This window comes from Rhipicephalus sanguineus, chromosome 1 (assembly GCF_013339695.2).
Source record: "Rhipicephalus sanguineus isolate Rsan-2018 chromosome 1, BIME_Rsan_1.4, whole genome shotgun sequence".
NCBI classification, from domain to species: Eukaryota; Metazoa; Arthropoda; class Arachnida; order Ixodida; family Ixodidae; genus Rhipicephalus; species Rhipicephalus sanguineus.
The window spans coordinates 67,536,186-67,551,090 of record NC_051176.1 but is presented as its reverse complement, the minus strand read 5'-3'; the positions used below and the strand labels follow the sequence as shown (position 1 = coordinate 67,551,090).

At 45.1% G+C, this 14,905-nt stretch overlaps 1 protein-coding gene across 1 annotated transcript in view; it reads right to left on the bottom strand.

Annotated features, from left to right (window-relative positions):
• LOC119392699 (solute carrier family 13 member 3) overlaps positions 1-6,259 on the bottom strand; it is a 61,214-nt gene extending 54,955 nt beyond the window's left edge. The window contains exons 1-2 of the mRNA XM_037659703.2: positions 5,986-6,259; positions 930-1,079 (exon numbers count right to left, since the gene is read on the bottom strand). Of these exons, the coding sequence (XP_037515631.1) occupies positions 930-1,079; positions 5,986-6,096 (261 nt within the window). The 5' untranslated portion in view covers positions 6,097-6,259. The remainder of the gene's footprint in view (positions 1-929; positions 1,080-5,985) is intronic.
• Between the last annotated feature and the right edge of the window lie 8,646 nt (positions 6,260-14,905).

Below are 14,905 nucleotides of genomic sequence, written 5' to 3'. Positions count from 1 at the left end.
CGAACTTAGCCAAGAGACAGTCAACAACGTCCAATTGGAAGCCGTCCCTAGATTTTTGATATGCTTCACCTCATTACACTCTCGTACTGCGGCAAAGCTGTCTTTCAAGCTGCGCTACGGTCGCATATATATTAACTCAAGAGAACGCTGGTTCCAACATGGAGATGAAAGATGTGGCAGAGGTGGGGGCTCAATTAATGATGTTTTGGACCTAAAATTTGGGCAGGAAGTCCGAAAAATCGGACGCCGAAGCTTTTTAGCATCCAAAATTTCAGATGTTCTTATATATCGACGTCTACGAGGCAGATTTGGAACTCCGGACTTGAAGGGAGCACACCCTCGTCCGCCACATCAGTTGGGCTTCCACAGAAGTTGAAAGAGGAGGAGAGGCTGAGGAAATGGCATCTTTGCCTATCACGTCTAGAGTGTTGTCGGCAACACTTTGGTTGCATCAAATCATGTACATAAATAAATTGGGCCTCTACATTGCCTCATTCTTGATAAGACAACTATGAAACACCACCCCGCCAGCGCTTCATCAACCTAGCGAAAAGAAACATTTTCATGTTGCTATCTCATAAGAATATGCTTAGGAATCCTCTCCAACTTTTTTTTCTGCAGTTTCGCTTCGAAGTATTCGAAAAATATTCGAGAAATATTCGAAAAATATTCGATTCGATTCGCACTCACACTTCAATATTCGAATTCGCTTCGCACCCGAAATTTTGCTATTCGCACAGCTCTATTTCTTTCCGCTAGAAATAGAGGCTTCCGAAAAGTTCACTGTCTAATTTTAGCGTCGCATTCAGAGCAGATGAATGATTATTGTATGGAGTTTTAAAGCGGGGGCTCTCCGGCACGGTCACTTTTCGCCCGCACGTTACGCACCCATTATCGTAATCTGTGACAGCAGCCTACGAAGAACTTACATTCATGTAAAGTTGACATGTTCTTTCCGTAGTAAGAACACCGAGCATCGGATACAGGACAATAGGAATGAGTGATGTAGCTCCCAAAGGTATGGGCTCCACAATCCAATAAAGGCCCACGATGCTGACGACATATGCACAGCGAGCTTTCTGTAAAACAAACAGCAACCACCTAGTGAGTATGCCGGTAGTTCATGCCACGTATAGCTCAAAATAGCAATCACGAAACACTGCGCTATAACCAAGATGTGACAAATTTGAAGCACTGCAGCAAAGGCTCGAAGGTTCTAAGGACAAAAGTCACGGCATAAATAGGCGTGAAGCGTCTTGAACATTGCTTGCCGACATTCATTAATATTGAAATGGGAAATTCCAGTCCCGATGCAAGACACTGTCAGTTAAGCACGCAGCGCATGGTACAAAGCTACGGGCTTTATTGTTTAGAGACGGTACGATATATTATAGAATGAATGTCGGGGCTATAAAACTGATGCTTGCTGACATGCCAAGCAAAGAGAGATGAGTCTCCTGTGTCTACACCTGTCTGCGGTTGTAACGTACCGCTCACAAGTACGTCGCTGACATACTAATCACAATGCGACGCCTGTCACGTGCAGCACAAGCAGAGACAGACGAGTTGTCGAAACGCCGTCTTTTGAAAGCGCGGTCTCCTGCTGTGCGCTCAAATGCTCCGCTCGTGGGCTCAATTGTGACGCCCCAGGGACACCTCATGGGCTCACTACTCACCCCTTAGAGACAAGCGAATGCTACAGAGCTTGCATTGCTTCAGTTCTTCAAGGACCTACTTTTCCATTGAACTCTCCGCCTTTCCTGAAAAAGAAAACTGTAGTTTGTGTAGCGCAACGAATCGACGGGACAGACAAGAAAGATTGACGCGCAACAATAGCGCTCTGTTGTGTGTGAATCTTTTCTTGTGTGTCCCATCGAATCGTTGCGCTATACAAGCCACAATTATTCTATACCAACACGCCCAGTCTTCAGCCTTTGAAAAACAAGGCTGCTGTTCGAAAGTGGTGGTCGCTTATCTATTCTAGTTGGGCAAACAAAGCGGCAGGGTACGTTTCTTTTTTTTTTTTTTTTTTTTTTTGCTGAGACTGGTAGCTTATCTGGCGCTGGCCAGATCAGCTGCCACGCGACTCCCTCGTTATCAGCATTCTCTAAAAACTATTCTTAAATTACTATTCAGGAAGACAATCATAGCCTTATCATGTATGTTCTAAGAGCCAATGCGATAAAAGTCCTAACACCTGACAATTAAAATTGTCAGGTGTTGAACCATTTTTGACAGTAATGACAATAATAAAACATTTTTGCCACCAACCATCCAGGGAAATAAATTATATTAGATTTAGGGCACCTTGCTGGTTGTCTGTCGTTCTAAATTTACTTCTCAAGCGAAATAATGCCCACAGCAACTGAGCTTTCTTATGGCGCGATCACGCTCGAAAAGACGCCACCGTATCGGAAATTCTATGCAATCTAACAAATATTTTGTCGGCACGGGTCTTCCGCGCTTCTACAGGTAGGACGCACGGACATGATTCCAACAATCGTCGCTGCGAAAAAGACAAGATCGTCGACAGCATATTTGCAGACAGCGCTTGTCGGTGCTTTCTGTGGCTCTCACTTCAACATTATTCTAGAAATTCGAGCACGTTGGGGAAAATGGCACTCAGATCCATCAGTGGCGCCAATGGTTCATTTGCCGTTGTCTCAGTGTCCACGCACTAGTGCGAGCGATATGTCGCAATATCTTAGAGTATTTTTTTGTTGTTTTTTTTTAACCATTCTAACATTCTGATCTCACTGAAGCATAGAATGTCCAGATCAAGCACTCTCCGTACACTATAGTCTGTGCTCTCACATCAAAATTAATTTTCTTTTTTGAGTGTGACAAACAATACTCGCTTTCAGGAAAACTCGCTTGCAAAAACGCAGCTGTTACCACATTTTCTCAGCCATTGTGCATACCCCAGTTGTGCCACACCTAACAATAACGCATTAAGCTAGATGAGCTCTCGTAAAATGCACTTCTTTCCCCTGTTAAAACTATTTAATCTTTGTAGCTAAGACCTCACCAGGTATACCATACCTTAGTCGCGGCTTCTTGTTTCTATGGGGAGAAAATGGGAAATTTTCTTCAGTTTCATTACTTTAATCCAGCACTGTAATGAAACCGGAACTAATAAAACGTAGTGGCGTGAGGAGGCAGCATATATTTCATCTCAACGTTAGTATTCGGAAAAATGTAAAAAAAGACCCTAACCAGGTTGTGAGGAAAACAAGCTGCGCGTGTAGACCACTCGCTACTAATCTTGTCTGCGCAACGCTTGCACTATACGAAAGCAGCCGAAATTTAAAACAGATGGCCGCGTGTGCTTTCATTCGCGGGAGTCACGCTTAGAAAGAGTGAAAGCTCACACTCCTGTATGTCTACGCCCCAGCTTCGAGCTTTGAAGGCCGGTTTGAGTAGCGCGCGCGTGACGGTCTGGGCACGCTCGCGCTACAATAATAAAAAATAGAAAGAGAAGATAAAAATAAGGTAGCGTTGGTCACGTCACTCGGCAGCGAAGCTCGCCTCGTGAAAGCATCGATAAGAGGCAGTACAATTTCTTCTAATATCTCCAATAATTAATCAATTTCAAAATTTCTTTCGGTAAAACGTTCCCCAGACGGCACCTTACAGAGCCCTGCGATTAACTCAAACTTGCTGCGGTGCGTGATGAGGGGTCCATTAGGAAATGACAAATAGTTTTTGGCTACCATATTGGCTAACATTTTATTGATTCATATTTTTTCAAGCTGAGTAGCAGTATTCTGATTTCATAACTTGGGAAATTGTATGACGACTCTTTGCCGAAAAGCCCCTCGACAGAAGCGCCATTTTTGGCGATGCAGGTATTCTGTAAGCAGATAAGTGAAAGCTCTCGCTGTGGGATGGCGCCACTTGTATCTGCATGGTATATTACCACTCGAAGATGAAAGACTGTTTTGTGCCGCTAAAAATATATTTTCACGCTATGTTTGATGCGCTACTTTCGAAAGGATAGGCAAGAACGAGCATGGGATCGTAATTAATGCGTGAGCTTTCGTCAGTGAAGCGTTCTTTGGAACGCCATTGTTGAGAGCAGTTTTATGCACCATGAAAATGAACTTAATATTGCAGTAGTTTTAGGCATTGACACGCGACACAAATTAAACAACCTCGAAGGTTATTGTTTTGGGTGTCAGATTGTATGCATAGTTTTAAATCAAAAAGTCAACAAGACCAAATACAGCTAATGCATTTAACGAGTATAAATAACGCCAGCTACACAGCACAGTAATATTACGCAGAGCATGACGATACACAACATAGTTACTTAGATAATTAGGACGCCAAACGCACGTGTGCAACAATTAGCACAAAATAAGTATGCCAACACAGTGTGCGAAAACATGAGCTCCGAGCCATCGCGTTGTTTGTTTTTTTTTTTTCGCCGCCATTTCACCGAGCTTTCACCGAGTTTCAAACACCCTTTACGACGTTTTAAAAGAAATACTACGCGAACTTTAAGTCCCATTTTGCATAGAATCGAGATAAGTTTCATAATATTAAAGTACCATTGCCTCATTGGTCGAGCTATTTATCGGCCTTTGCACAGAGAGGTTCCTTAATATTCTTACAATTAGATGTTAGAAAGTGGGCTAGTGTACAATATGTACTCTGAGCGGGGCCATAAAAACAGCTCGTATTCTTCCCCTTCTTCCGCAAGATAATCGGCTCATAACATAATCATTCGGCGCCGAAAGCATTCGTTCAGTACACCCGAAAAAAAGACGGCACTGAAAATGCTCTCTTCACATGGGTCCCAACAATATCGACACACACACCTTTCCCTAATATTTGCACTACCCTCTTCTTACTCCCAAATTCAGAGTAGAGTCTCTACAACTAAGCGTGTAGCTTAAGCATGACTCATTCGACAACACATAAAAGAAAAACAACCGTGTCTTAAACAGCCGATAGCGCAAGAAAAATTCACAGGAGTTTTGGAACGTTATCAAACGGTCATAGGACATACCGCTGATACTTGGTATGTGCCATGACAGTTGGTTCACGCACTTACGTTTGACATGGCATGACAACAATACTCAGTACGCTATTTTACACGAATAACGCACTAATAAAAAACAACCCAAAAGTGCCTCGCAGACAGGGTCAGACCTCTCGGGCATGGATTGTGGGCTGAATCGAACAAAACGTTTTTTTACCAAGTGTTTTTCCCATTGCCTTGCCACCTTCTCTAATGAAATACTCCGCATAAGGATTGGCGGAAATGTTGTCTTACTAACGTTTTCAGCGTAAGACGTTTTTCTGTGAATATGGACGCTGATTATTTGCAGTCGGGTAGTTCTAAGATGCTCCCGCCATTGAAATAGTTATACACGGCTTCATCGACAGCTCATTTTTAGCTCAATGGACAGAAATGGAAAAAAAAAATGTTAACGTTAGTGAAGTGGGGGAAAAAAAGTGCCACCACTCTGCTCAATAAAAAAAATTATACCTTTTTTTAACAATCCATTAGATTTTCTTTCCAAACGAGGTATTCAACAATGAATGCATACTTAATCAGATTGAATGTCAATGTTCTTTCTCCAGCTTCTAGTTGTAAGAAAAAACAATTTTTTTGTATTTTTACTATTATTGCTTCAGTGGAACTATAACCTACTTGAGACGGTATTTAAAGTGTGCACAGATAACAAATGGCAGCTTTGTGGCAGCTAGCCCAGCAACGCGCTTTACAAACGGCAAGCACGAATTTAAGCGGTGCGGAAAAATCTCCATGCTGATCAAAGAGGAAAACTAAACTTCACCCAGAAATGGAACAGGACTCCTTAGTGCCACAACCCTGAAGAAAAACAAGACCAGTACAAGTAGGCGCGTAGACGAAAGTGCGCACGACGGCATCTTTTGAATAGACGAGGACGTTCTAGCCGAGCTGTTCGGCACAACGCGCGTTCCTGCAACGAGCGAAGAGGGGTGGAAACTCACCTGAACGTCTTCGAAGAAGAGTAACGGAAGTAAAATGATGGGAATGAGGACCATTAAAATTTGCCTCCAAAGTGCCAGTGCCTGAAGCGCGATCTTCTTTCCATGTCTCATGGTCGCCTCTGCGGTCGCGGGAAAAAAAAAGATGCACGACTAGCACCGTGGGGCCACTGTGCAGTTTGTGACAATTGTCGGCTCGTAACGGGTTGACCACAGCGACGGGACTTTTCTTCGTGCGCCGCTTGCGACACTCAGCGGTGGAAGCCAAAGTAATAAACGAAGAAGCAGCGGGACACGTGCCGGCTTGACATGGGCTACATGCCAGCCCAGGGACCGCTACGCCGACCTGAACGCTTCCAGTAACCTCGTGACGCACACCGAGCTGCCAGTGACACCCGTTTCTTCCGACAGCCGTCAATCCACCGTTTCACTCCAACACGGCGAGACTTGGCTTTAACCTTGTACTTCTCCTGGCTCCACCGTATAGCGACCATCTGAAGACGACGGCTACAGCTGTAAAAAAAACACCAAGAACACTTAGGAGATCTCTGAAAAGTAAGCAAGCATACATCAAGAACAGTGTCACCAGTGCGCTACATTCTAGAAGTCCACAACCATTCCCGAGTACAATATCTAACTGAATCTGCAGTTTTACTGGGGTCACTGGGGTCACTAGAGTTTTGCATAGAGACTGTTAGAAATGAAATATTGCGAAGGCACTGCGCCATCTGTAACGCCACTCACCATCTCTGACAAATTTCATTGCTGTTGTATAACTGCTTCTTGATATTTGAGGCTTTTTGCCCATGTAGTATTTTCCAGACTTTCACCTACTGTAGGCTATTTACGTTAGGTTCGGCTTCGTTCCTGCGTTGCTTCTTGCAGTGTACATGCGGCAATCGTTTGAATATCGCCCGTAGGTTTCTCTATAAACACGTAAAAACTCAAAACCTCACGCAACCACGTTCATATTTTACTTTAGGAAAGCGCTAAAAGACTGTTAATACCGGTGCAACACACTTTTGAACGCGCATCAAAGCGGAGCCGCATGGGATTCATTGATCGCGATTTACAATGCTCACTGCTGTACGGTCCAGTCTAATCCAGATCAAGTTTAGCGCAGACGTCAGCCAAATCACGATCTAGAAGACAGATTGCAATACGCAGATCGCCATCGTCTTGATCCCATTCGGGCCAGATCACGATTAAATGTTACCGTGTAGCAGCACTTGATCCTGATCAAGCCTGATTGGGATCGACTCTGATTGCGATCAAACGTTCCTGTATGCCACCGGTATCAATCTCCCATCAATGAAATAGTACAACGCAACAATAGTGGTCTCATAATTGTCATTACAAAGAAGATCACTGTAGTGCCACCATCACCGCGCATCACCATCGTCATCATCTACCACTATCACATAGCGCTCTCCGCGTAGCTCCTGTAGCATGGCTGGGATAGCGGGCGACGCAATGACCGCTCCCGATCTCGACCAAAGTGGACGCTTAATAATATTTGTTGGTGCTTTACGTCCCAAAACCATGATACGATTATGAGGGACGCCGTAGTGGAGGGCTCCAGAAATTTTGGCCACCTGGGGTTCTTTAACGTGCACCTAAATTTAAGTACACGCGCCTCAAGTATTTTCGCAAACTGGACGCTTCAGCCCCCGCTCCGCGCGCCGCTTCGCTTCTAACAAATGCATAGGAAGGCCGTCAAGACTTGTCGGACGCCGTCACGTGACGGCGTTTGCAGAAAGACGTATGTCTTGCTGCGAAACATGGAACGAATTATCGTATATTTGTCTTTACTGCAGTTAACAGTGATTATACGTAACTGCTAAATGCAAGTAAATGCTATAAAAAAATAAGCATCGACCGTAATAAAACCAGTATTGTCACAGTGTCAGGACACCACAAACGGCGTTTGCGGTGTCCCGACTTCTTTCTTGTGTCCGTGTTTGCGCGCCCTGTCTCTTTAGAATGGATAACTTAAGCCTGACTCATCTGTCGCTTCTGGATTACTATTTTACTACTCCCTTTAATAGCTATGCGCTACATGCTTTGTTGCATTTAATTACGTCATCCACATTCGATATGTTTTGTAATCTTGTATACAGGCCTGTGCTATTTCTTCTTTTACTGTGATATTTCGCCCGGTGAATAAATAACGGGAACGGTTTTAATTTTCCAGCCTACTCCTAAAGCCCATCTATCATAATTTTACTTTACTTTCTGCGAGGCCAGGCAGTTCGCATTCCGTTTCCTTCTTTGATGTAATTCCCACTCTGTGAACGCTTTCTCGGAATTCCAGTGCTTTTTTCTTGCATGCATGTGTTATCCGGGTGCTTAGTGCCGCTCCAGTTACGCCGTTTTTCTTTTTCCAACTGACACCGAACATCATGTTCCTCTTATTTTATACGCTATCTCATACGGCCTAACAACATCATTTCCGTCTTATCTGTAAGCAGTTCTCATGTCTCTATGCAGACCATGGTTTAGCTCTTCACTTTCTTGCACGCCTGTCCTTAAGAAAGATCCTCTAAGAACTGCACTTCCCAGCCGCTGTTCCTATCGCCCAGAGATGCTCCTTACAAGTGGGCTTGACTAGGCAGGACTTCTTTATCATAACAGTCGGCACTTCTGCCTATCTTGCTAAGTGGTCTTGTCGTAACGCCGGCGGTGTTGCTATAAGCATTAAGTGCAACATTTGTCCTACACCACTGTCGAGCGCTCCTTAAGAGACGCGCCTTTCAGAGACGCGCCGTCGAGTTTTGAGATGTTGGCAGTCTTGATACGAATGGCCAAAAGGCTCAGTTTGTTATCGTGTACTCGTCATTAATTCCTGCGCTGTCCTTACGGGGCGCATGATTTACCTTTTTTATATAGCAATGTTAAATTCAGATGGGCAAGGCATTGGGCCTAATTAGAAACTGAGCTTGGTGGTTCACAAGCCACTGCCCCTTTACAAAGCAAACGCTCATAACATCCATCTGTCCGTTCATCTCAGGGTTGCCGTTGGTGGCTACATTGCGACCACGTCTGGCGACAAAATTTCAGGATGGCGCCATGGCTACTTTCTGGCTACCTTTAGCTTCTGTTTTGGAGCATTAAAAAGCCATTTTTTATATTATTTGCAGATCAAATACACTATTTCCAAAGCCGTTCTGTCATAGCCGATGCGCGCACCCGTCCTCCCCCCACCAGCAAGCTGGTGCGCATCGAGGCACTCCTGCTCAAGGCACGGCGCGCCTGCAAATGCGAAGCGGCGAAGTTACGTGCATCTCCGCGAACGTGTATCTATCACGCTGTTCACGCTGCCCGCCATCTATACCGATGCTAGTGCAAGTTTATAATTTTGAGGCACAGCGCGTGTTCGCGTGTGAACTTGACAAAAACAGAGATCCGCGAGAAAATGAAGCCGGGTGGTTCTTCTTAAAGGGACACTAAAAAGAAACAATGAATTGGTTTAGATTGATAAAGTGTGCTCAGATAACTCTTGTGTAGTTTATTTCATCACCATAGGTTTATTATTAGAGGAGCAAACCAAGTTCAAAGTTTCATTTTTAAATTTCGCGCCGAACTTTGTAATTCGTGACGTAAAAGATTTCAAAGAGCATTCAGCGTATTTTGGCGCCACTGGCTCGACGAAATTTCAACAAACTCGTTATGTCAAGTCTCTGGCCCCCTCAGAGGACAATGTTCTTCGATTTAACCGATTAGGAACTATGTAGGCCCAAGCCGGCGCCGTCAAAAATATGTGACGTCGCGGCAAATGGTGCGGGAATTCCAAAGGTGGCGTCGCCACCTGTATTTTCTTTCTGCGCGTTTTCTCGCTTATTAAGCGTCTTCTCACAGCAAGCGTGGTGTGTTTGGTATCGCGGACTACTACTTTACTAATGCGAGAAAAATCGTTTTGCTCTTTAGTGTTCCTTTAAACACATTTTACTACATGAAGCTAGACTGGTATTATGTAAGCTCTATTAATCAAATTCAATCTGCGGTCTCAGGGAAAAACTGTTTCAGCGTTTAATGTTCGCAGTGACTTGTTGGCTGGAACGTTCCAAAATTACTCTGTGTCTGGCAAGAACTCTATCTATATAACAAATGTGTGGCGTGAAGACCAAGCAATGCAAGAGGGGGAACTGTTCTCTTATTTCTATGGTCTTCATTATTCAAAAAGGTATTATTTATTGTTAAATAATAAAACCTTTACTCATAATACCGCTTCTCTTCAATCTGGCTACAAATCTGGCGATACAATTAAATGACATGGCTGCTTTGGCTACTTTTAGCTCGAGTTCTGGCTACTTTTCAAATCCACCCAACGGCAATCCTCATTCATCTAGAGATACCTATAGCTACCGTTCATCTAGAGTTCCTCTTAGCCGTCTTAGCCGTATGCTTTTATGCTGCCCTGGGTGCTAGGGGGTCGGGGCTCCTCAAGCTGTTCTCACAGCTTTTACCAATCATCCTTGTAATTTCTTTCCTATGTGCGGAATAAAATTTCAATTTCAATACTTCGTATGACTCCCAAGGGGGGCCGCACTTGCACATATGTCAGCTATCTAGGGATCCAATTTTGTGCCATAAAGACACCTCTTGGCGATTATATGGCAGTCCTCTCGCCAATCTTTTATTACGATAGCAATTATATGGACAGTCTTGGCTGGAAAATGTCCGCCCCCGTCGCCGTCATGCACCGTATATGTATAAGTGGATATGTGTATAAAAGCCCCAAAGAAAAATAATTCAGAAAAATGCTTCCGAAGCGCGGAATCGAACCAGGGACCTCTTGCTCCGCAGCGAGTGGCGCTAGCCACTACGCCACGGAACGCAGGTCCTCCGCATAGCTAACGGCGAGCGTTATATACACACCCTTTGCCGCTGGACGGACTCAGAGATGGCCGACGCTCATAAGCGTTTCTTCATTACCAGCGAGATGGCGCTAGGAGCGCGACGAGCGCATTTAAAAGTCGTCGGCGAGCTCGCTCGCTTCTTCTTATATTTGCGCAAGGAGAACCTTGGCCTTCCGCTGTCTGCTCGCGCGGTTTTCTCGTGGTGAGGGCAAGAGGGATGTTTCAAGCTTTAACCGTGATGTCCGCGCTCATGTTACGGAGCGCCGCTAAACGACGCCGCTAAACGAACAAACAGAAGATGAGCGCGAACTATCAAGTGTCACAGCTCGACACTTGAAGCACGCTAGTTTCCTTCGCTGCTTCGGCCGCCTTTGTAACAGGAGCGCTGTTCAAACTGAGAGTATCCATTGGCGAGCCTCACTTCGTATAGCATTAGTTTGTTGCTATCGCATTCATTGCTTCGCCCTTGCGGCAAAACTGTGATTTTTTTATCGCTACTTTTGCTAAGTAGCGATAAAGTGCTAAGCGGTAGAGCACAAAATCGGCACGGGACATAGAAGAGCGCACACAGCACAGGACAAGCGCTAACTCTCAACTATCTCAAAAAAACTTTCCTACATATATACACTATACAGCCGGCATGCGCAAGCACACTGCCCATCATAACCACGCAAGCACTAATGAGTGACATATTGCAGATTAGGACATCATAGATGAGTGACATATGCAGATTAGGACATCATAGATAAAAGTTCCTTTTCCTTGTTGCGCAACACGACAGACGTATCACCGACACAATCACTTCCTTTCTTTCTTCCATAGGCTCTCTGGCCACCGAATTCCCACTCTTTCTCAAAATTTGGATACTTCTAAGCGTTGGCTCACAAGCACGGAACCACAGTGCATAGGTAAATGAAATGATGCATTATTGAAAACAGAGCGCTCGTTTTCCCGTGCTCAACCACTGACACATCGACCAGTTTGTCCGATACAGACCTTTTCCATAAGCGAACGTAATCTCGTGCACAACGCCCACGGCGCTTGCGACGTAAGGCCTGGCGTCCTTCTTTCCGCACGCCGGTTCCCTTGTTGGTCCGGAGATGCGTGGATACAGCCCAGACAGTTTATGTGGCGTCGAAAAAACAATTGGCACATTGTGGAACTTATGGAAGCGCATCATAGAAAGAAAGGAAGTGATTGTGTCAGTGATACGTCTGTGGTGTTGCGCAACAAAGAAAAGGGACTTTTATATTTGATGTCCTAATCTGCGTTTTGGCGATATGTCATTTTTTTTGTGCGTGTGTGGTTATGACGGGCAGTGCACTTGCGCCTGCCGGCTGTGCAGTGTATATATGTAGGAAAGTTTTTCACAATAAAGGTACTTGCTAGTTAGCGCTTCTCCGTCGCTGTGTGTATTCTTCTATGTTCTGTACCGAATTTGTGTTCTGTAGTCTAGCATTATGAAACAACTAGCCAAGCAACAAATTCTCTTAAAATTGTTTCTTTTGTTGCGTTCGCCTATTCGCAACGCTTTTTTTAGTGAAAGCCACTTATCACTAATGAGGGGGAGTATTCGGCAAGTTGATATCCCCACATGGTACAGCTACAACGCAACAAACACAGATGAAAAGAAAAGTAGGAGAGACAACCCGGCGTTAACTGTCAACTGATGCGTGCAAGAAGACGACACCACCACATAGCAAAGCATCATATGACAAACACCAAGATTCTTGGCATACACAAATATACTCGTAAAAACCATCTTTAAGGTTTCAAATATTCCACAGAGAGCATCTCCCTAGTACGGTGGGTCAGTCGTGCCTAATTAATACATAACAAAGAAATCACTTCAGCCCGAGGCGACACAGTGGCTTCACCCGATATCTGACAAGTCCACCTGGTTATTCTGTAAGAAAATGTAACAGTGACACACCCATCAGCAGTAACGCACCCATCAAATCAGGCGAACGCATTTCTTTTTCTTTTTTTGTGTCTTAAGGCGAACCATCAAAGGCGATAGCGAGTTCATAATGAAACTGGGGCGCGAATAAAACGGCACACAAGAAAAGATTGACACAGGACGACGCGCTAATAGCAAGCAACTGACTTCTTTCATCAGGGAAAAATCATATTTAAAAAGCAGTTAGACCAGATTAAACCCAACGAGTCGACTTAAAAAGGTTACAAAGTAGCGCTCAGCAAGAATTATCTCACGTGTCGTTCTAAAAAGGTTATCTCACCATCCTGCAGATTAATAGAAGGATGACTTATGCAACTCGGTCCCTCATTCCCGATATGGAAGGCCTCTATTATCTCCCGCTGTGTGGATCGCGCGTGTGCCTGTGCATTACTGTTGTTTGGCCAAACAGAGGCTTGCATCTACCTTCTTTGTACTCTTTACACTCCTTGCAGTGCAACACCAGATGCGTGAACGGCCAGCCTATCAAAGAATTGTGGTGCTCCCGAAGACGCACATTAAGACACCTTCCTGTTTACCCAATTTCATTGGGAAAACGCGCCTCAGTTTCATTATGAACCAACACCAACTCGCCCAACTTTTTATTATACTGTGCGATAGCGAGGTTTAATCTCACTCTGATGCATTTGCGAAGGCGCTTCTCAGACGCAAGCAAAAAGATCCCTACACAAGTAATGAAGCATTTCAACCGATAAACACATCGCGTACTGCTATGTACGGACCACGTCGTCGCATTTCCGCTGACGATTCTTTGACAACCCATTCATCTTCCATAGTCGCGTGGATCCCATCAACAGGCACCACACGCTGTTAAGGCGAAAGCCTTAGATGCCACATCAAACGCTAAATTTGACCGTCGGCGTCTCGCGTCCTGCGGCGTCGGGGACGAGTGCTGCAAAAAATTATCATCACGTGATTACGTCACCATATGGTGCCATAATGACGTCACAGATAGCAAAGGTTTGTGACGTCATCATGAAGTCACAAATTCTAGCGTGACGTCATGTCACTTAACGCCACATGATATTGTTGTAGCGCCCTTCTTTGGGCGGTGAACAAAGCCGGTGAGTGCGCGACCTCAAGAGAACAAAATAAAGACTGCGCTTGGCAGTGGTACGTGATGTCACGGCTCGTGTTCCCTGCTGGCGTCGATTCTGGTTCAGCCGTCTCCTTCCTTCGCTCCTGTGGCATGAGCCTACACCGTCATCACATGACATCGTAGCTTGGTCAAAGGTCGGCTGATCACGGAGGCAGTGCAAAACCAGGTGAGGTGCCTCCGATCCTGGAGGCAGCGCGAAACCACGCTAGGTGCACAAAGCTTTCGGAGGGTGGCGCGGCAGGGTCAGTACATCTAGGGAGCCTACATGATACATCGGCTTACACAGGCTCCTTAATACATCGACTGAGAAGAAAAAGAAGATGGCTTTCTCCTTCGAGTCATCTCAGATGAATGCACAAGGGACCATGTGAGTTGTTGTTGTTGTTGTTGTTGTTGTTGTTGTTGTTGTTGTTGTTTTTTTTTTGGGGGGGGGGGGAGGCTGAGCAGCATAACCTCTTCGATCGCCACTGAGCTGGCTGCACTGACTACTATTTCGACAAAATATTGAAGCAGCCAGTGAGCTCCTGGATCATCTTTAAAAACACAAGCGCTGCCCTCAGCGTTGGGCTGCCCTACCGACCTTATATCACAACGCGTAAAAGATCGCCTCATCTATGACATCACCCGCCGTGGTGGTCTAGTGTCGACTGATGACCCGCAGGTCACGGGATTGAATCCTGACCGCGGCGGCCACATTTTCGATGGAGGCGAAAATGCTGGAGGCCCGGGTACTTAGATTTAGGTGCACGTTAAAGAACCGCAGGTGGTCAAAATTTCCGCCGCTCTCCACTACGGCGTCTCTCATACTCATATCGAAATTTGGGGCGTTAGACCCCAACAATTCCATTATATATGTCATATATATCATCTATGACATCAAGTGTTTACACAAGGAAGCCTGTGGCACGCAACACAGTACCGCTTTGCAGGGGCTGCATGAAACAATTGCCACTCTCGCTGCAGTACAGCAGGCAGTGTTCACGTAGA